This window comes from Ctenopharyngodon idella, chromosome 7 (genome assembly GCF_019924925.1).
Source record: "Ctenopharyngodon idella isolate HZGC_01 chromosome 7, HZGC01, whole genome shotgun sequence".
In the NCBI taxonomy this organism is placed as follows: domain Eukaryota; kingdom Metazoa; phylum Chordata; class Actinopteri; order Cypriniformes; family Xenocyprididae; genus Ctenopharyngodon; species Ctenopharyngodon idella.
In genome coordinates, this window is record NC_067226.1 from 50,678,510 (window position 1) to 50,698,834 (window position 20,325).

The 20,325-nt window shown below is 41.2% G+C and overlaps 2 protein-coding genes across 4 annotated transcripts in view; both read left to right on the forward strand.

The window, feature by feature from the left end:
• Positions 1-20,325, forward strand: part of LOC127515946 (C-type mannose receptor 2-like) — a 177,283-nt gene that overhangs the window by 140,648 nt on the left and 16,310 nt on the right. The gene's annotated exons all lie outside the window — the stretch shown is intronic.
• Positions 2,031-6,996, forward strand: LOC127515945 (C-type mannose receptor 2-like). The gene is made up of 5 exons (XM_051900127.1): positions 2,031-2,378; positions 2,550-2,588; positions 2,681-3,043; positions 5,544-5,888; positions 6,054-6,996. The coding sequence occupies exons 2-5, from the start codon at positions 2,552-2,554 to the stop codon at positions 6,419-6,421; spliced, it is 1,113 nt and encodes a 370-aa protein (XP_051756087.1). The 5' UTR covers positions 2,031-2,378; positions 2,550-2,551; the 3' UTR covers positions 6,422-6,996.

Here is a 20,325-nt window from a genome sequence, read left to right on the forward strand (position 1 = left end):
GAGAGCGCGCTTCTGGTCTGTGTCTTTCAGCGCGATTCCGCCTATCCCGCCTTTACTAATCGATAACGAATTGTGATTGAAAGCATGCAGTTCGCAATGTGTGTGTTGTCATCATTAATTTTGAAGTATTTCCACACCTCTGAGGCTGACAGTGTTTCTGCTGTTGCCGCCGGTGTCTCTGTGCACGGAAAATTCTATGGTTATGTCACGCGAGGTATCGGTCTTTGGTATCGGGGGTATTTTTACGAGTACAAGTACATGAGCTTGGTATCGGTGCATCCCTAACCTCCTGTCTGTCCTCTGGAGTCAACATTTTCAGTGATTTAAATTTGGGACAGAGAAAGGTGGCGACCTTGTGAGTGGGAGTTAGGACCACCTTCTCATCAAGCAGACTGGATGCGCGAGCACGGAGTCTGACTATGTATGATGGATCTCCAAACTTGGGCTCACAGTGTCTCTTAAGTTTGAAAAACCAGAGCAGCACCATGTGAACTGTCGAGTATTTTTCTCCTTCCAGCTCGTTAATGGCTAATTTGAAGAGAGTGAGGAATTCAATCAAGTGCACGAGCTGGTCTTGATGATGCCCTCCATTCGATGCAGCTGGCCTTTGTCATCCAGGAGCTGTCTGATGTCACTGTACTGTTTCAGTACAGATTCCAGCATGTCGACTTCACTGTTCCATCGAGCTTCACATTCTTGAATCACAGTGTGCGCTAAACTTGTAAAAAGCTCCTGTTCTCTTCAGAAATGTCACCAGGCTTTTGCACTTATCTAACATTTCCACCACCTCTTTGTTCTGGTGCATTCCTCTCACTGAACGTGTGTCTCAACACCGTGTTCAGTATGTGTGCGGAGCACGGGACCCAGTGGTAGGTCTGAAGTGCAGCCTTTATGTTCTGGTCACTGACAAACATGATTTTGTCTGCTGATATTCCATAACTGGTTATTTGGTTATGGATATTTTAGATGACTGTCAAATTCCACTGTTGCCAGAATGCGACTCTCCAGACTCCACTTCTCGGTGATGTAGTGACATGTAAGGACTGTATGTGCCCTCTTGATAAATTCGTCTGTCCACATATCTGTGGTAACAGCAATCCCACTGTATTCCACAACTTTCTGGATGACCTCTGACAGTTTTTCTTTATCAGCGGCAGTCTGGTGCTTTGCCCTGTCACAAACAGTTTGGCGATGTGGTATGACAGCATCAGCATCAACTGCACCGTACTGGCTCCGATGTTTATTAGTGTTTGGGCCACTTGGAGGAATCCTTTGCCAGAGACAACATCGAAGGGGTGTAACCTAGATTTAACTTCTATTGGTAATTTTTTGCTGTCCTGACGGACATAAGAACTTAAAGTGTTCATCTGACTCGACTGGTTTAACACACACATGATCTTAATGCAGCAGCAGTGGGCGTGAACAGCTGGTGATGTAAACAGGAAATCATCTGTAGGTTATAGTGTCTCATTTAACAACACTCGCTTCGACCTTCATGGACTTTGAGGACGCAGCCTCTGAACTGAGACACAGTTATAGTGTAACTATCCTGTTGTTGCAATAAAACTAACAGATGAATAAGACTGGATGAATTATGAAATATGACTAGAACAAAAACACTCACTGTTTATCCTGTTTCACGTCAGAGATGTAAATATTGTCCAGACTGAACGTCTACATGTGATGTGGAGATAAGAAAATGAGTGATGAGGATGTGTTTATGTGCAAAAGTGTTCAAAGAAACTGTAAACAGCAGGAGTCAGAAATGAAACAAAATAAGAATTTTCACAAAGAGACAAATTCTAAAAAATGTAACAGTTTTAATGTCTGCATTCCAGCCAATCACAATCAAGTATTTAGAGGAAATAAGACTGAAACAGCAGCAGCAGAAGATGATGTTATTATTTCAGTGGGATAATGAGAGTCCAACAACCTTCCATCAACTGTCTAGCTACCCATATTCTTTAAAATATCTTCTTTTGTGTTCAACAGAAATAATGAATTCATACAGATTTGGAAGCACTTGAGGGTGAGTAATTGATGACAATATTTTCATTTTTGGGTGAACAATCCCTTTAATGCAGGCTGAGTCTTGATCTCATCTCTGTTGTGAATGTCTCCTCACCACCACTAGGGGTCTCTGCGCTCAGAAGAAATATGAGAGCAAAAAAAGTTTTTCTGCCTTTCTATATGCAAATAAGGGGAAAGAGTTGGACTAATACACAAATATAGGGGAAGTGAATATGATATAGGGGTTTTCAGAGTAATAAACAAATGATGTGATGATGAATGAGGGATGAGAGCAGATATAATGATCACACTGTTTAAAGCTGCAGACAGAAACATCAGACTCAGGACAGAAACACACGACCTCTAAAGTAAGAACAACTCACATGTTCATTCTTCAAACACAACTAGACTTTGAGATGTTAATATTGTCTGAATGATTATGAATTTTGTTATTTTTTTTTTTTTTAAATTACATGATCATGTTTTATTTTAAGATGAATATGGGATTATCTGAGTTTTTCAATGTGTTTCTTCCTCAGAAATGGAGCAAACTCTATATTTCATTCTTCTTCTCATTGGTGAGTGTGTTTGTTGTTTTATTTATGGTTTATAGTTTCATCAGGTTTGACTCTGTTATGAAAAGCATTAAATCAAACCCTCACTTTCACAGCTCTCTGCTCCGTATCTGAATGTGTTCAGCGTCAGTATCACTTTATAAACGTGATGAAGAACTGGACTGAAGCTCAGAGATACTGCAGAGAGAATTACACAGATCTGGCCACCGTTGACAACATGAACGACATGAACGAGCTGAAGAAGAGTGTGAAAGATGGTGTTCAGTATGTCTGGATTGGACTGCAGAGGACGGGTGTTGATAAATGGCAGTGGTCTTCAGGTGATCCTGTGCTCTATCTGAACTGGGGATCTGGACAACCTGATGGCGGAGATGAGTGTGTTATGATGAGAAATGGACAATGGCATGATGGGTCATGCAGTAACAGCCGGACTTTCATCTGCAGTTCATCTAACAACAGTAAGTTCAGTTTCCTACAATGACAACAAACATTATTTGTAGAAAGATACTCTGTATACTGTACAACATTTTAATGCAATATTAAATTCTGATACTTTTTAATCTGGTCATAAATATATATTTGTCCACTTTCAACTTCTGTGTAGAAAATAAACCGATATTGAGCGAATGTTGATCTTTTGTTGTTGATAACTGTGGGAATCTGAGATTAGAGATCATAGAGAATTATATGTTCAGCAAACTTTATACTGTAAATGATAAATTCAAAAAATATCAAACCATTGTTTTGACCAACATAAATTATAATAAATTGTAATAAATTAATGAATGCATAAAATTTTAAAATATAATAGACATAAAAGAACTTGCTCCATCTTGATATTTATGAACAAAATAGAATTATTGTGTTACTGTAAAAATTATGTGTGATCGACTTAAACAAAACATATGATAACAATATTACACATGATATTTGAGTAGTTTTTATAGCTTGATTTCTGTAATGGAATCTAGATGAATAAATCATGTAAAATCTCCTAAATTATTTAGTCTATGATACAATGATTATAATATTTTTAGTGAAATGTGCTTCTTTATTTTAATTTGACTCTCAGTTTTGATTTTGAGTGAATATAAACTGTTTGTATTTGACTTTGAGTCGTGTTGTTCAATTAAAAGACTGTATTCTGCACAGAACAAGTAGAAACAAACTTGTTACTGTACTTACATTAGCAAAGATGATCATTGATCAAAACAACAAGCTTCATAGTATTAGTACATGCAGTTATTCACAACTGAACCATAATCTCTACTCTTCTGAACAATAATGATCAAAACTTCAATAACAGAAACTCTTTCAAACGTCAAACATAACTGAACATTAAACATTAACAGCACACACACACACACACACACACACACACACACACACACAAACACACACACACACAAACACACAAACACACACACACAAACAAATACACACACACACACACACACAACACACACACACACACACACACACACACACACAAATACACACACACACACACACACACACACAAATACACACACACACACATAAACACACACACACAAATACACACAACACACACAAACACACACACACGCACACACACACACGCACACACACACACACAAACACACACACACACAAATACACACACACACACACACAAATACACACACACACACACACAAAAATACACACACACATACACACACACACACACACACATTTACAGACTAATTTAAATGTGTAATTTATTTGCATTAGCATATATTAATATAAACATTTATTTAAATATATATATTTTTTTACATTTAAAGTAATTTGCATTAGCATATTTAAAAAGTATGATTTAATACATTTAAATATGTTAATGAGAGTGAATTTAAATGTATAATTATAAAAACTTTGAAGACAAACTTTAATTTGGCTTGAAAAAGCCTCGCCAGAAAGTTTGAAATAGTTTGAAAATCTTGAAGTTTGAAGCTTTTCAGTTTGAAATAGTTTAAGTTTTAGTTTGAATGGATGAATCGATACAGACAGACAGACAGACAGGGTTAGGGTGCTCAGGGTGGTTGCTAGGGTGTTGTTATGTGGTTGCTAGGGTACTCTGAGTGGTTGTGAGGGTTTTGCTATGTGGTTGCTAAGGCACTTGGGTGGTTGCTATGGTTTTTCCTATGTGGTTGCTAAGGTACTTGGGGTGGTTGCTATGGTTTTGCTATGCGGTTGCTAAGGTACTTGGGTTTGTTGCTAAGGTGTTACTATGTGGTTGCTAGGGTACTTGGGGTGGTTGCTATGGTTTTGCTATGTGGTTGCTAGGGTACTTGGGGTGGTTGCTATGGTTTTGCTATGTGGTTTGTAAGGTACTTGGGGTGGTTGCTATGGTTTTTCTATGCGGTTGCTAAGGTATTTGGGGTGGTTGCTATGGTTTTGCTATACGGTTGCTAAGGTACTTGGGGTGGTTGCTATGGTTTTGCTATGTGGTTGCTAAGGTACTTGGGGTGGTTGCTATGGTTTTGCTATGTGGTTGCTAGGGTACTTGGGGTGGTTGCTATGGTTTTGCTATGTGGTTGCTAGGGTACTTGGGATGGTTGCTAAGGTGGTGCTATGTGGTTGCTAGGGTAGTCTGGGTGATTGCTAGGGTGTTGCTATGCAGTTGCTAAGGTACACTGAGTGGTTACTAAGGTGTTGCTATGTGGTTGCTAAGGAATTCAGGGTGGTTGCTATGCTGTCACTATGCAGTTGCAAGGGTATTCTGGGTAGTTGCTAGGGTTGTTGGTAAGCTGTTGCTAGAGTACTCAGGGTGTACTCCTGAATATTTAATATATCATCAGCTGTAGAAACAGTCTTTGAATGACACGTGTTTCTGATGTTTCCACTGCTGCTCTTATTCACATCCAAACCATAAAGCAGCATAAGAATAATGAACAAACTGATTCATGAATCTGTTTCCATTTGTTTTTCTTAAAGTGAACACAGGACTCGTCTTTGTCCATCAGATGAAGAATTGGAGAGACGCTCAGAGTTACTGCAGACAGAATCACACTGATCTGGTCAGTGTGAGGAACCAGAATGAGAATCAACAGCTTCAGAAGTTCATCAATGATAGTCTCATATCTGGTGATGTCTGGATCGGTCTGTTCAGAGACTCATGGCAGTGGTCAGATCAGAGTAACTCCTCATTCAGATACTGGATGTCTGGTGAACCTAATAATGCTGGAGGAAATCAAATCTGTGTAGAGATTTATCCGAACGCTCAGGGACAATGGAATGACATCCCTTGCAGCGAACAACATCCTTTTGTGTGTCATGAAGGTGAGCAGATCCTCACAAAACACACACAATCCATCCATCACCTCCAGATATCTTAAAGTTCACACTACATGTCTGACATGACAAATTCCTCCACAGTGTTTGTTCTGCATGTTGTTTTTGATCAGTCTCTCTCTAGTTTCTGCTTGTGGTTTGTTTTGTGTCCAGATAAACTGATTCTGATCAAAGAGAATCTGACGTGGCCTGAAGCTCTGAGATACTGCAGACAGAATCATGTGGATCTGGTCTCGGTTCATTCAGAAGAGATTCAGCGTCGTGTGATGAATGTGGTTAAACAGGCGTCTACTGAGTTGGTGTGGTTGGGTTTACACAACTACTGCAGCATGAACATGTGGCTCTGGTTGAGCGGAGAGATCGTGTGCTATCAGAACTGGGCTCCAGGGAACGGAACGACACCGGAAGACTGCCGCCTCGAGAAGAGAAAAGGAGCAGTTCAGTCTGGAGGAGATCAGCGCTGGATCAGCCTTCCTGAAACTCACAAACTCAACTTCATCTGCAGCAGAAATGATGAGTGAAAAGACACGTGAATGTTTGTGTGTGAACTTACATTCACTGTTTTTATTCTCCATTATTTTTCTTATTTACTTGTTTGATTTGTTCTTTAATAATTTCTGAGTGAATCTACTAATTGTGTTTTAAAAGTGTCTGTTTTATTTCTGTATGTTAATGATCATGACATAATGTGATCTTATCAAAGTTTTCTAACATTAATGTTTAATATTCTTTAGATGTCTAAAATAGTAACACAATATATGTCTGATTTAAGAATCTCTTTGTATATCTGGTGTGTTTATGTGTCTGTATGTTTTCACTAATATTATCTATATCAATAAAACTTTGAGCAGCAGATGTTAAGAATAATATTATTTGTGTCTCAGCAGAATGAAATCTGGTTTATTGGAAAGGCAGAAGTGAAGTGATGTCACAATGAACTGTCAATTAAATCTAACAAATATGTAAAATTTATATTTGATTGTTGATGTGTTTGGATGATATTTAGGATATGTTGTCACTTACAAAAAATCAAAATTTCAGCTTCCTGGAATAAATTAAATGTGTGAATCTTTGGAAAGAAAGATTTGATTCATGATTCAAGAGCGATTTTTGCAAATTCAGAATGATTCGATTCAAGATGATTCACAATGAGATTCAATTAAATTTAAACACCTTTGATAATAAGACTCACACAAACTTCAAGAATCAACTTGTGAATCAACAATGATGACATTCTTCATGCCGCAATGCATTCTGGGAGCCATGGATGAGTTATTAAATGATGCACCCAGAATGCATTGCAGCATGAAGCATGTCACTGTTATTGAGATTCATTCACTGATTCTTGATGTCTGTGTGTGTCTTAATGTCAAAGCAGCTTAAATTTTTAGTGCACAGTGTTTTTTGTTGTTGTTTTTGTTTGTTTTAATCTTTGATATCTGATTAAAAAACTGTTGGGTCTAATACTGTAGAATCAAAGAGTTGCTATAAGAAATAATGTGAAATTAATACCATAGATTAGACTGGGAGAAATCAGACAATCAGACTCTACATGATGACAGTATCTTTATCATCAACAAATAGCTAACATCATCTGATCACATTGTCTTTTGCTGTACTTGCAATAACACACAGTTGCAGCAGCCAAAGAGAAACTAGTAATCTTTGTGCGTCGCTTATAATAAACAAATCCAACGTACATATCTGCACCGGGCACAGTTTTGACATGACAGCATACCCGGATAAAAAAGTCACCGCTCGCTAGTACTAGTTGCTTTCAGTTAAAACAGTTCAAACATGCATTTTAGTCTAGGACTAGCTTAATCCTTGTCTGTGAAACCGGGGGTAAAAGTCACCATTATGACTTAAAAGTTTAAATTATGTGCTAGATCGTAAAAAACCCCGGAGCCGTGTGGAGTGCGTTTATGATGGATGGATGTGGATGGAAGCACTTTCTTCAGCTCATACTCATTGGTATCGTTCACCGCCATTATAAAGCTCGGATGCGTCAGGATATTTATTAATATTTCTCCGACTGTGTTCATCAGAAAGAAGAAAGTCATATACACCTAGGATGGCTTGAGAGTAAATCTTGAGCTAATTTTCATTTAAAAAGTGAACTAATCCTTTAAGTCTTATGCTGCGTTCACGCCATCTCGTAATTACCTTAGTCTCGAGAGGACAACACATGCCGTTTTACTCGGAGCTGTTCATGTCGTTGAACTGGGAATTTTGCCTTTCTGTGGCAACACTATCGAAGCCTAAATGAATCCGCAGCAGTCAGGAGGTACAGCAGGAGCTCTCCAAAAAAAATCACAGCTCACATGTAATTACAAGCTCTACGAGGACATGAACGCTTTTTACAAGTTGAAATCTCATAATTACGGTAATTACGACATTACGATTTAAGAGAAGATATTGTTGAATAAAGTTGTTATTTTTGTTTTGTTTTTGGCGCACAAAAAGTATTCTCGTCTCTTCATAACATTAAGGTTGAACCACTGCAGTCACATGACTGTTTTAACGATGTCTTTAGCACCTTTCTGGACCTTGAAAGTAGTAATTAAATTGCTGTTTATGAACGAGTCATATAAGTCTCGGATTCAATCAAAAATATCTTAATTTGTGTTCTGAAGATGAACGAAGGTCTTTCGGGTGTGGAATGACATGAGGGTGAGTAATTAATGACAGAAATTTCATTTCTGGGTGAACTAACCCTTTAAAGCATTAGTATAATTTGCCAATGGAGAGTCTTTCAGTGTTTATGAATGCATTTTAAAAGACTAAAATATCAGACATTAACATACTAACATGAATGAGGATTATAAGTAATAAGGATGTTCAAAAGAACCTTTAAAAAATCTTGTTTAAAACCCAATCACCAAGTTTTTAGAAATGCAATATTTGCATTTATGTCATTTTTTTCAAAGGTTTTGATTCACACAATGACTCAGAACCACTAAATAAAAAGTAAATAGTGTATTGCATAGATCCAAACTCTTTCATATGTTATAAAAGAGTCTTATTTTGAAATTTATTTTTTTAAAGTCTCATGGTCACTGATGGTGTTTTTCCCCCATGTTGCTTGTTAGTTTAGTTATGTCGTATAAATATCCTCCTGTGACAGTTAATTTTTAGGGGCCAGGCTGCAAAATTGCATATGGATTTGGAAAGCCAGACTATATATTAGCAATGGTTTCAAAATTGCAGACAGTCACATTATTTTCATGACCTTTATCAGCTTTATATTTAATGTTAAATATAAATCAATATTTTTTTTACATTTGCTTTTGAGTGTACAGGTGCTGGTCATATAATTAGAATATCATCAAAAAGTTGATTTGTTTCACTAATTCCATTCAAAAAGTGAAACTTGTATATTATATTCATTCATTACACACAGGCTGATATATTTCAAATGTTTATTTCTTTTAATCTTGATGATTATAACTGACAACTAAGGAAAATCGCAAATTCAGTATCTCAGAAAATTAGAATATTACTTAAGACCAAAACAAAGAAAGGATTTTTAGAAATCTTGGCCAACTGGAAAGTATGAACATGAAAAGTATGAGCATGTACAGCACTCAATACTTAGTTGGGGCTCCTTTTGCCTGAATTACTGCAGCAATGCAGCGTGGCATGGAGTCGATCAGTCTGTGGCACTGCTCAGGTGTTATAAGAGCCCAGGTTGCTCTGATAGTGGCCTTCAGCTCATCTGCATTGTTGGGTCTGGCATATCGCATCTTCCTCTTCACAATACCCCATAGATTTTCTATGGGGTTAAGGTCAGGCGACTTTGCTGGCCAATTAAGAACAGGGATACCATGGTCCTTAAACCAGGTACTGGTAGCTTTGGCACTGTGTGCAGGTGCCAAGTCCTGTTGAAAAATGAAATCTGCATCTCCATAAAGTTGGTCAGCAGCAGGAAGCATGAAGTGCTCTAAAACTTCCTGGTATACGGCTGCGTTGACCTTGGACCTCAGAAAACACAGTGGACCAACACCAGCAGATGACATGGCACCAAACCATCACTGACTGGAAACTTTACACTGGACCTCAAGCAACATGGATTGTGTGCCTCTCCTCTCTTCCTCCAGACTCTGGGACCCTGATTTCCAAAGGAAATGCAAAATTCACTTTCATCAGAGAACATAACTTTGGACCACTCAGCAGCAGTCCAGTCCTTTTTGTCTTTAGCCCAGGCGAGACGCTTCTGACGCTGTCTGTTGTTCAAGAGTGGCTTGACACAAGGAATGCGACAGCTGAAACCCATGTCTTGCATGCGTCTGTGCGTAGTGGTTCTTGAAGCACTGACTCCAGCTGCAGTCCACTCTTTGTGAATCTCCCCCACATTTTTGAATGGGTTTTGTTTCACAATCCTCTCCAGGGTGCGGTTATCCCTATTGCTTGTACACTTTTTTCTACCACATCTTTTCCTTCCCTTCACCTCTCTATTAATGTGCTTGGAGACAGAGCTCTGTGAACAGCCAGCCTCTTTTGCAATGACCTTTTGTGTCTTGCCCTCCTTGTGCAAGGTGTCAATGGTCGTCTTTTGGACAACTGTCAAGTCAGCAGTCTTCCCCATGATTGTGTAGCCTACAGAACTAGACTGAGAGACCATTTAAAGGCCTTTGCAGGTGTTTTGAGTTAATTAGCTGATTAGAGTGTGGCACCAGGTGTCTTCAATATTGAACCTTTTCACAATATTCTAATTTTCTGAGATACTGAATTTGGGATTTTCCTTAGTTGTCAGTTATAATCATCAAAATTAAAAGAAATAAACATTTGAAATATATCAGTCTGTGTGTAATGAATGAATATAATATTCAAGTTTCACTTTTTGAATGGAATTAGTGAAATAAATCAACTTTTTGATGATATTCTAATTATATGACCAGCACCTGTACAGTGAGGTAGAAATACTGGCACAGATTATCAGTGAATTTACCGTGTCCTTACCATCATAGCAAATTAACTGAAATATCCCAAAACTCCTGCCATCGTCCATGGTGCCACAGTTTTCAGTCCCTCTATAGTTGTCCAGCTGGTCATCTCTCCCCTGTAGAAAGTGCGGTCAGACAGAGACCAGTGCCAGTCTGGAGCGGCGTCTTTCTTCAGTCCTATCTAAGTGTTTGTTCCCACAATCCCGTTCACGACGGCTGAAGTCTGCCTCGTCTTCAACAGCAACAAAATGATAGTGGTGTTTTCTGCAGTAGCTTTGGGCTTCATATGTTTTAGCCTCATTAAGAAAGACGAATTGTATGGAGATCCCAGATGAGACACACACACCTGTGAAAGAGCAGGGTTGTCTTTCCAGTCTTTCCATGAGGAACGTTCCAACAAAAATATGTTCTAAGATTGTTTGGCTGTTGTTCCCAAAATGTTATTTCGGAATGTTCTCAGAATGCCCAAAACATCAAGGTTATTAAATGTATTAAAAACCTTTTTTCTTGGTTATAGAGTACCTCAGGGATGACATGTTTTTGTAGGCAAAACCTGGAAGCGAGTTAGCATTTCAGGACTTCTGGTTCCATCGCCTTAAAGTCTATGCGTTTTTTGAATGGGTTTTTGCTAAATCACCTGAAATAAGGTCTGTGGTTAACAAAGCCTCTAAATATTTTCACGTTTTGATCTATGACATAAAACACACCAGTTATAACCCGCTTGTGATTTTTTAAACCTTTATTGTGTCTTAAAGACGGCGGTTGCTAAAAAGGGACTACTTCCTTTGGCGGGGACTTTAGACGTCATCATGACAAACAGGACATTTGGACAGCATTTCTCATGAAAAAGTGGATAAGTATTCATACACAGCGCAGATCATAATCAGCGAGCATGTTTTTAAATAAAGTTGTTTTTTAATAAAGTTTGAGGAAGCTTGGTGGTGGTGACGTTGATCCGCAACCGTGATGTGCTGTAGTCCGTTTATAGCCTACTGTTAGCTTTTTATATCTGACCACTTTATTTAGGCTTCAAAATGTATAAATGTTTTGTTAACTTGTAAAGATTATCTTGATAGACAAAACATGTAAGTGTCATAACCCTTTGTTAAACACAGAGCTTATTTTTTGCGATTTTCCAAAAGTCTATAGGAAAAATGCATAGGCTTTCGATCGAGGGAACCCGTGCGCCGCTAACTTCCGGGTTCGCCTACAAAAACACGTCATCCCTGAGGTACTCTATTCGAACCAGATAACTTTGAGCGAACGTCCTATTAACGTTACTGGAAGAACGTTTGTTCATAACTTTGGGAGAACCTTGCCTGAACGTTCTGAGAACATTCCCTCCCATTACTCAGTAATACTGAAAAGTACAGAATTTTACCTCAATGAATAAGCATTACAATGCAATTTTCTGAAAAAGGTCACTGAAAAACAAAATGCAGAAGTGAATAGTGCATTTTTTAAACAAATGTAAGCATGCAAATGCCTGAACCAAACAAAGAAACAGTTGAGTTTAAATGTCACATCTTCATCTTCAAGTGGAGGGTCACTTCTTTGAGCACGACTTGCATTTTCTGCAACTGAGGGCTTGCAATTCAGACACTGTAGTATTTTAATAGTATTTTAAGGCTGCTTTATCACAGGATCTGTGAAAAGAAAAACAGAATTTATATCAAATTAACCAATGAATGACAGTTTTGCATCCATGATTGAATATACAGTATGTATTATAATTTGCATTGATATTCATTAGAATTTTGTTGACTTCTCAACTTACCTTTTGACTATATCCTGATCAAGCTTGACATATGAGTGTCCATTTTTATCCTCTTCACAGCCTCAGCAGTTTCATTAAGCATCCCTCTTTACAATTTAATCTTTGTACTTATCTGTAATTAGAAATGTATATTAGAAAATAAACAGAAAGACAAAATTGTCAAGCTTGAACAAATATAAACAAATCAATGAACACTACCATAGTTGGCTGGTCAGCTCAAACAAAGTAATTGTATGTTCATAACATGTTTTATCAAAGTTCATTTACCTCATTATGAAGCCAAATTGTTCAGGAAATCAGAAATAAATACACAACTTAAATTTGCAAATAAAAAGAAAGTTAAATGTAATGTTGTATCTGTTTTTTAACATTTAATTATTTTTTTCTGCCAAAGCATTGGACAATGTTTTATAGTTGTTATAAGACAGACAAATGTCACCACATACATTTTAAACAGATTTATCAAGTCTTTAGAAATAGAGGTCTGCGCGGGACTGTTTTTTTCATCCCACTCCCGCCTAAAATTCACTCTGTGTTCACCCGCTATCCGCATATGGTGATTTTCTTCCCGACCCGACGGGTCCCGCTAAATTTATATTGTTTTCAGAATCTCGCATTTAAACATTTAAAAAAGAAAGAGAGTGATTGTGGATAACAAATATAAAACGTTGCATAGCATATACAAGATTTTTATTTGTTATTTGTCTTATGATGCTGTCAACACCCTAAAAATGTCAGAGAAAAAATGCCACAAAGAATAATAGGCTAAATATCACAGAGAAAAAAAATAGGCTAAATTAAATAGCCTACAACATGTCCCTCAAAACTATAGGCTAAGCCAAAAATACATAACGAAAACTGTTGGCTTACTAGTTGTCACGGTTCATGGATTCACTTACTCACCCTCGTGTGTTGTGTGTGTGTGTTTGGGTGTGAGTGAATGATTGTGTGGGCGTCACCCGTTATGGTCTGATTGCGATCTGTTGCCAGCCGTGTCTTGTTAGTGGTTGTTATATATTGTGCGTGTCTTTATGTGGTCTTTGTCAGTTCGTTGCAGGCTGTTCCCGGTGTCGTGTTCTCTGTGTGTTGCTTCCTGGTTTTTGGATTCTGGACTTTCGTCATGTGCCCTGTTTTCTGGGTTGGATTATCCTTGTTCTCTGATACCCGCTGTAGCCCTGCGCCACTCGGTGCCACGCCACTCTGCACGCCACCGTTCTGCACGCCACAGCCTCTGCCTCGTCTGACCCTTGGAGTGAAGTTATTGTACAGCGTTTTCCTGTCAATAAATATTGTTATTCTTGCACTTGGATCCTCTGTCTGTGTTCATTCCCTGACAGAACGAACTGACCCAATTATGGATCCAGCAAGGTCGTCGGATCTTCAGGAGTATTTGAGCAGGAGTGCTCAACGGATGGATCATCAGGACGAGCAAGTGGTGGCCACAGCTCGCGCCGTTCAGGCGTTGGTGGCGCAGGTGGCTGAGTTATCTACCCAGGTTCAACATCTCTCATCTCCCACTGCGCCAGCTCCACCGTCTGTTCCCCACCCATCCGCCAACATCAGCAGTCTACAAGAGCCGCGTATTCCTGCACCAGAGAGGTATGCTGGAGAACCAGATATTTGTAGAACCTTTCTAACGAAGTGCTCTATTTATTTCTCTTTGCAACCTAACACGTTTTCCTCTGAGGAATCTAAAGTCGCGTTGGTCATGACGCTACTGACGGGACGCGCGGCATTGTGGGGAACAGCGGTGTGGGAGAACAAACATCCGTGCTGCTCCTCGTTCCACACCCTGTCGCAGAAGATGAGACGGGACGGGAGGCAGCGCACAAACTCGCGGACCTGCGGCAGGGAATCCAACCAGTGTCTGATTACGCCATCAAATTCCGCACCCTGGCAGCAGAATGCAAGTGGAACGACGAGGCGCAGTGGGATATGTTCCTGCATGGGTTGGCCGACCGTGTTCAGCAGGAGATTTACCAGCTGGATCTACCCACCAGTCTCGACGGTCTCATTGAGCTCGCGATCTGGCCACGCGTCTGCACATACCCATCCACCCCCTGGAACATGCCATAACTGTCATCGCCCTTAACGGACAGAAGCTACCTACCATCACACACGCCACGGAGCCCTTAACCGTCATCACTTCCAGTAATCATACTGAACAGTTGCCATTTTTCATTTCCAGATCTACTACTCATCCGGTCGTCTTGGGTCATCCGTGGCTTCTCAAACACAAGCCCAGGATCGAGTGGGGTCAGGGGTCCGTGGCAGAGTGGAGCAACCAGTGTCATGCGTCTTGTTTGTTGTCTGCCTGTTCTTCTGTGTCTCGTTCTGTGTTACAGGAGTCGTCGGTGAATCTGTCAAACGTGCCAGAGGAGTACCTTGACCTGAAGGAAGTGTTCAGTAAGTCCCGGGCTGCTTCTCTTCCTCCGCATCGTCCCTACGACTGTGCCATAGACTTAGTACCAGGGTCTTCTCCGCCTAAAGGCAAGTTATATTCACTTTCTAATCCTGAAAGGGAGGTCATGGAGAAATACATTTCTGATTCTCTGGCAGCTGGGATCATCCGCCCTTCCTCGTCTCCCGCGGGGGCAAGTTTTTTTTTCGTGGGTAGGAAGGACGGGTCGCTGCAGCCGTGCATTGACTACAGAGGACTGAACAACATCACGGTAAAGAATACTTATCCTTTGCCGTTGATGTCTTCTGCCTTTGAACGGCTGCAGGGCGCGTCTCTTTTCACGAAATTGGACCTGCGCAACGCTTATCATTTGGTTCGCATTAGGGAGGGGGATGAGTGGAAGACGGCATTTAACACCCCTAGAGGGCACTTTGAATACTTGGTTATGCCTTTCGGCCTTTCCAACTCGCCCGCCGTGTTCCAAGCACTCGTGAATGACGTGTTGAGAGACATGATCGATCAGTTCATTTATGTCTACCTGGACGACATATTGATATTTTCTTCTTCTCTCCAGGAACATGTGCAACACGTCAAACGAGTGCTCCAGAGGCTGCTAGAGAATGGGCTTTTTGTCAAGGCGTAGAAGTGCGTTTTTCATGCACAGTCAGTTCCATTTTTAGGGTATATCGTATCGTCTGAGGGGGTGCGCATGGATCCTGACAAGGTTAAGGCTGTGGTGGATTGGCCAATCCCAGATTCCCGTAAGGCCCTGCAGAGGTTTTTGGGATTCGCCAATTTTTACCGGCGTTTTATTCGCAATTTCAGCCAACTAGCCGCTCCTCTGACCGCCTTAACCTCCACCGCAACGGCGTTCAGGTGGTCTAATGCAGCTGAGGCTGCATTTTCCAATCTGAAAAGCCGCTTTGTTTCGGCTCCCATTCTTGTCGCCCCTGATCCTTCACGTCGGTTTGTGGTGGAGGTTGATGCTTCAGAGGTGGGGGTAGGGGCAGTTCTATCCCAGCGCGCCACCACGGACGATAAGATGCACCCTTGCGCGTTTTTTTCTCATCGCTTATCCGCCGCCAAACGGAATTACGACATTGGTAACAGGGAGCTGCTGGCGGTCAAATTAGCTTTGGAAGAGCGGCGTCACTGGTTGGAGGGGTCGGGGGTACCTTTCATCGTCTGGACCGATCATAAGAATTTAGAATACATCAGATCCGCTAAACGACTAAACTCTAGGCAGGCTCGGTGGGCTCTGTTTTTCGGTCGTTTCGATTTTTCTCTATCATATCGTCCCGGGTCTAAAAACATCAAGCCCGATGCTTTATCTCGTGTTTTTGATCGTTCCGAGCGCCCGTCCACTCCCGAGTGTATTTTACCTGAGAGACTCATTGTCTCTTCACTCACATGGGAGGTCGAGTCGAAGGTCCACACGGCCTTAGAAGGGGTAACGCCTCCGCCCGGGTGCCCGCCGAGTCGATTATTTGTGCCAGAGAGGTTACGTTCAGACGTTATCCGATGGGGCCATGATTCCAATCTGCCTTGTCATCCAGGGGTTAGTCGTACCATGTTTTTGGTTAAGCAACGATTCTGGTGGCCCTGCATGGCTCGCGACGTTCGCAATTTTGTTTTGGCTTGCTCTGTCTGCCCTCGTGGTAAGATTTCTAATCGTTCCCCAGATGTCCCTTCAAGACCCTGGTCCCACATAGCGCTAGATTTCATAACAGGCCTCCCTCCTTCACAGGGCAATACGGTGATTTTGACCGTAGTGGACCGGTTCTCGAAGGCGGCACATTTCATCCCCTTGCCCAAATTACCCTCTGCCAAGGAGACAGCGGTTACTGTCATTAATCACGTCTTTCGTATTCATGGCCTCCCGGTAGACGTGGTTTCTGACAGGGGATCCCAATTTACCTCCAGATTCTGGAAGGAGTTTTGCAGATTACTGGGAGCGACTGTTAGTTTGTCGTCTGGGTTCCATCCCCAGAGTAACGGGCAAGCTGAGAGAGCCAACCAGGATTTGGGGAGAACGTTGCAATGTCGGGTAGCTCAGAATCCTTCCTCCTGGAGTCAGCAGCTTCCTTGGGTGGAGTACGCGCACAACTCGTTACCAGTGTCGGCTACGGGCCTGTCGCCTTTCCAGTGTAGTCTAGGTTACCAGCCACCTATCTTTCCTAGTCTGGAATCCGAAGTCGCGGTCCCCTCCGCTCACGCCTTCGTCCAGAGGTGTCGTCACACGTGGAGAAGAGCCCGAGAGACTCTTATTCAGGTGGGAGCGCGCACCAAGGCCCAGGCCGATCGCCACCGGCTGAAGCCTCCCGTATACGTCGTCGGACAAAAAGTGTGGCTTTCTTCCAGGAACATTCCGCTCCGCTCCGTATGTAATAAGTTGGCACCTAAATTCATTGGCCCGTTCACTGTCACCAAGATTCTTAGTCCGGTGACAGTCCGCCTCAAATTCCCCCCAGCGTACCGTAGAATTCACCCCGTATTCCACGTATCTAAAATCAAACCTGTTTTTCATGCTAACATTAATCCGCCGGTTCCGGTTTTTGGATTCTGGACTTTCGTCGTGTGCCCTGTTTTCTGGGTTGGATTATCCTTGTTCTCTGATACCCGCTGTAGCCCTGCGCCACTCGGTGCCACGCCACTCTGCACGCCACCGTTCTGCACGCCACAGTCTCTGCCTCGTCTGACCCTTGGAGTGAAGTTATTGTACAGCGTTTTCCTGTCAATAAATATTGTTATTCTTGCACTTGGATCCTCTGTCTGTGTTCATTCCCTGACACTAGTATACTGCAAAATGAAACATCCACGCAAGAACAGAATGATGCTGACTGACGACCGTTTCAGAACGTCTCTCCTCCAAAATCCGATCACAAAGGTTGAATGTTCTCTGAAGGAGCACTCACGCAGACCTCTAATGCAAAGAACATATCTTGCCAGGTTTCTCAGGACAGGGAACTGTGTGAACGCCACCACTGCACAAAGTTTTGTTCACTTTAAGTTCAAGCACAGATGCGCTGATGTCAAAGCATCGACTGGGTTATTGTCAGACCGCCCGCTCCCGCCTAAAGTACACTATAGTTACCGAACGCAATCCGCCTTTCATTCAAAATTTAATCCCGCGGACCTCTATTTAGAAAGGGTCTTTGACTGTACCAGTGCTTAAAGGTGCAGTAAGTGGTATTTGAACTACGCTGTTGGACACTGTTGATATTTGAAATCAACCCAAACAAACCCACCCCTCTCTTCATTGCTCCACCTCCAAAACTCACACTCTAATTCTAACCACCCTGCTCTGAGTCGGACTCGAACCGCTGCTGGCAGGTGAGGCGAATGCACTACCAATGACGCTAACACCTCATTCTCTAGTGGTCGTCAGTGCGGAGTGGTTTACCTGCACAACTCTCACTATCTGTTTGTTGTTGGACTCGGCCCCACTAACTTCCAAATAGTGGATTTGAAATATCACTAAGTCCCCCTTTAAGTTGCAGATATCTAGTGTCAGTATCATGTTACCGCGGTTAACGTCCGTATTCCACGTGTTATCTACTAGCAAATGCATAGCAGCCCTAGGAAAAAACTAAATATTGAGCTTTGTATTTATGCAAACAGCAACTAAAAACTTACCAGTAACTTCTGCGGGCAGCATCTTCATCTGTTCGCGTCTGATTGACCAAATTGAATGTAGCTGCACTGAAAAAGACGCGCTGTTACACGCTGTCAAAAATATGACAGTAAAGTTAAAGGTGCTTTATGTAAGTGTAAGGCAGTGTATTGTGTTGTCCACAAGATGTCGCTATACCACTGTTGTGTTAAGGCAGATTCAAGTGCCTTTAGCATGGTTTGAGCCTCTTGATGTACCGTAGTGTTGATACTTTTCTTCAGTTCATGTTATCAACGCTATAGGTAAGCCATGTTAACGATAGTGGAAGTTGCAATGAAAAATATCTTTGTTGTTATCACACTAAAGTTCAGTTTATTCAGATATTTTGTGTTTTAAACTGCTAAAGACCTAAATGCAGAGTAATATGTAAAGTTAAAATGTTTTGTTCTTTCTTTTAAATGTGATTAATGTGTGGTGGCTAATACAAAGCTATCTATTATAATATAAGCAGCGAGAGCTTGCTATTGAATTGCATGTGCATTGAAATGTACTTTAATAGTTTAAAACTTAAGTTGAGTTCATGTTATCAACGCTATAGATGCCGTGCTGTGGAATAAACAGTCAAGCCACAATCCCGAACCCCTCTGTGTCCGCGTCCCCTTCCTCTACCACCTCCCATGATCATACACAACACAGCGCAGAGTAGCAGCAGCGGTGCTGGAGACCAGTAAGCGCGCGGAGAGAGAGAGAGAGAGAGGGCTACATAAGAATGTTTGCCCCGCCCCCTCCTCCTCAGACTCAATGCTCTCGCGGGTTGCCAGTTTGAAGACGCAACGGGAGCGAGCTCAATTGACATTGGAAGGCGAGGAGACTTACACACTGTAAGATAATTAGTTGATTTATTGATTTATAATGAGTTGATATCATGTTTTAATATGCTTCCGTTTAGAGATTTTTAGATGGATGCTGAGGCTTTTTAGGTCAGGTAGAATCTGTGATCTCTGACCCAGTTTGTTCGCTGGCTTCCATGGCTGCAATTCACTGCATTTATTTTCTGCCAACTGGCAACCCGGGGTGGCGAAATACTATTGGGTAAATTGGCAAAGACCAAAACAAAAACAGAAATTCCGATACAGAACGCAAATTTCAAAGTAAAATAACTGGCTGTAGCAATGGTTTTCAGAGAAACGTGTATGTGAACTCAGCATGTTTAATAAACATCTACAAACATATTTTCATGCTTTAGTACAGTTGAAAACTTACATAGAGCACCTTTAATTAAATACAAATCTTACCTGGAGTCACAAAATAACGGGGTTCCAAAAGCCACACAAAAGAAAAATTGAGATATTTTAATGAAATCTTGGAGATTTATATCCATCTGATGAAAGACGACTCACCAAAACTGTTCACGTTTCAAAAAGTTCATCGCAAAAAAAAAAAAAAAAAGTAATCCATATGAATCACATGGTCTCTTTCCAGTGCTCTAAAGTGACACGATCGCTCTAGTCTATATAATTTAACAGTTTAAATTAAGTCTTCTATTAACATTCAAAGCACACAGCGTATCTGGTGCGAGGCTGCCTGAGACTGCGAGCTCATCATCATAAGAACCAATCAGAGCCGTTCAACAACCTTGAAACCAATCAGGTTTCATCACGTTTGTTACACTTGTTTAAATTTAAACA

What these genes read in the sequence shown, in the direction of transcription:
- LOC127515945 (XM_051900127.1), top strand. Translation starts at nt 2,552, where the DNA reads ATGGAGCAAACTCTATATTTCATTCTTCTTCTCATTG. An exon ending in CTGCAGTTCATCTAACAACA is followed by an intron (nt 3,044 to 5,543) that starts GTAAGTTCAGTT and finishes TTTTTCTTAAAG; the next exon opens with TGAACACAGGACTCGTCTTT. An exon ending in TCCTTTTGTGTGTCATGAAG is followed by an intron (nt 5,889 to 6,053) that starts GTGAGCAGATCC and finishes TTTTGTGTCCAG; the next exon opens with ATAAACTGATTCTGATCAAA.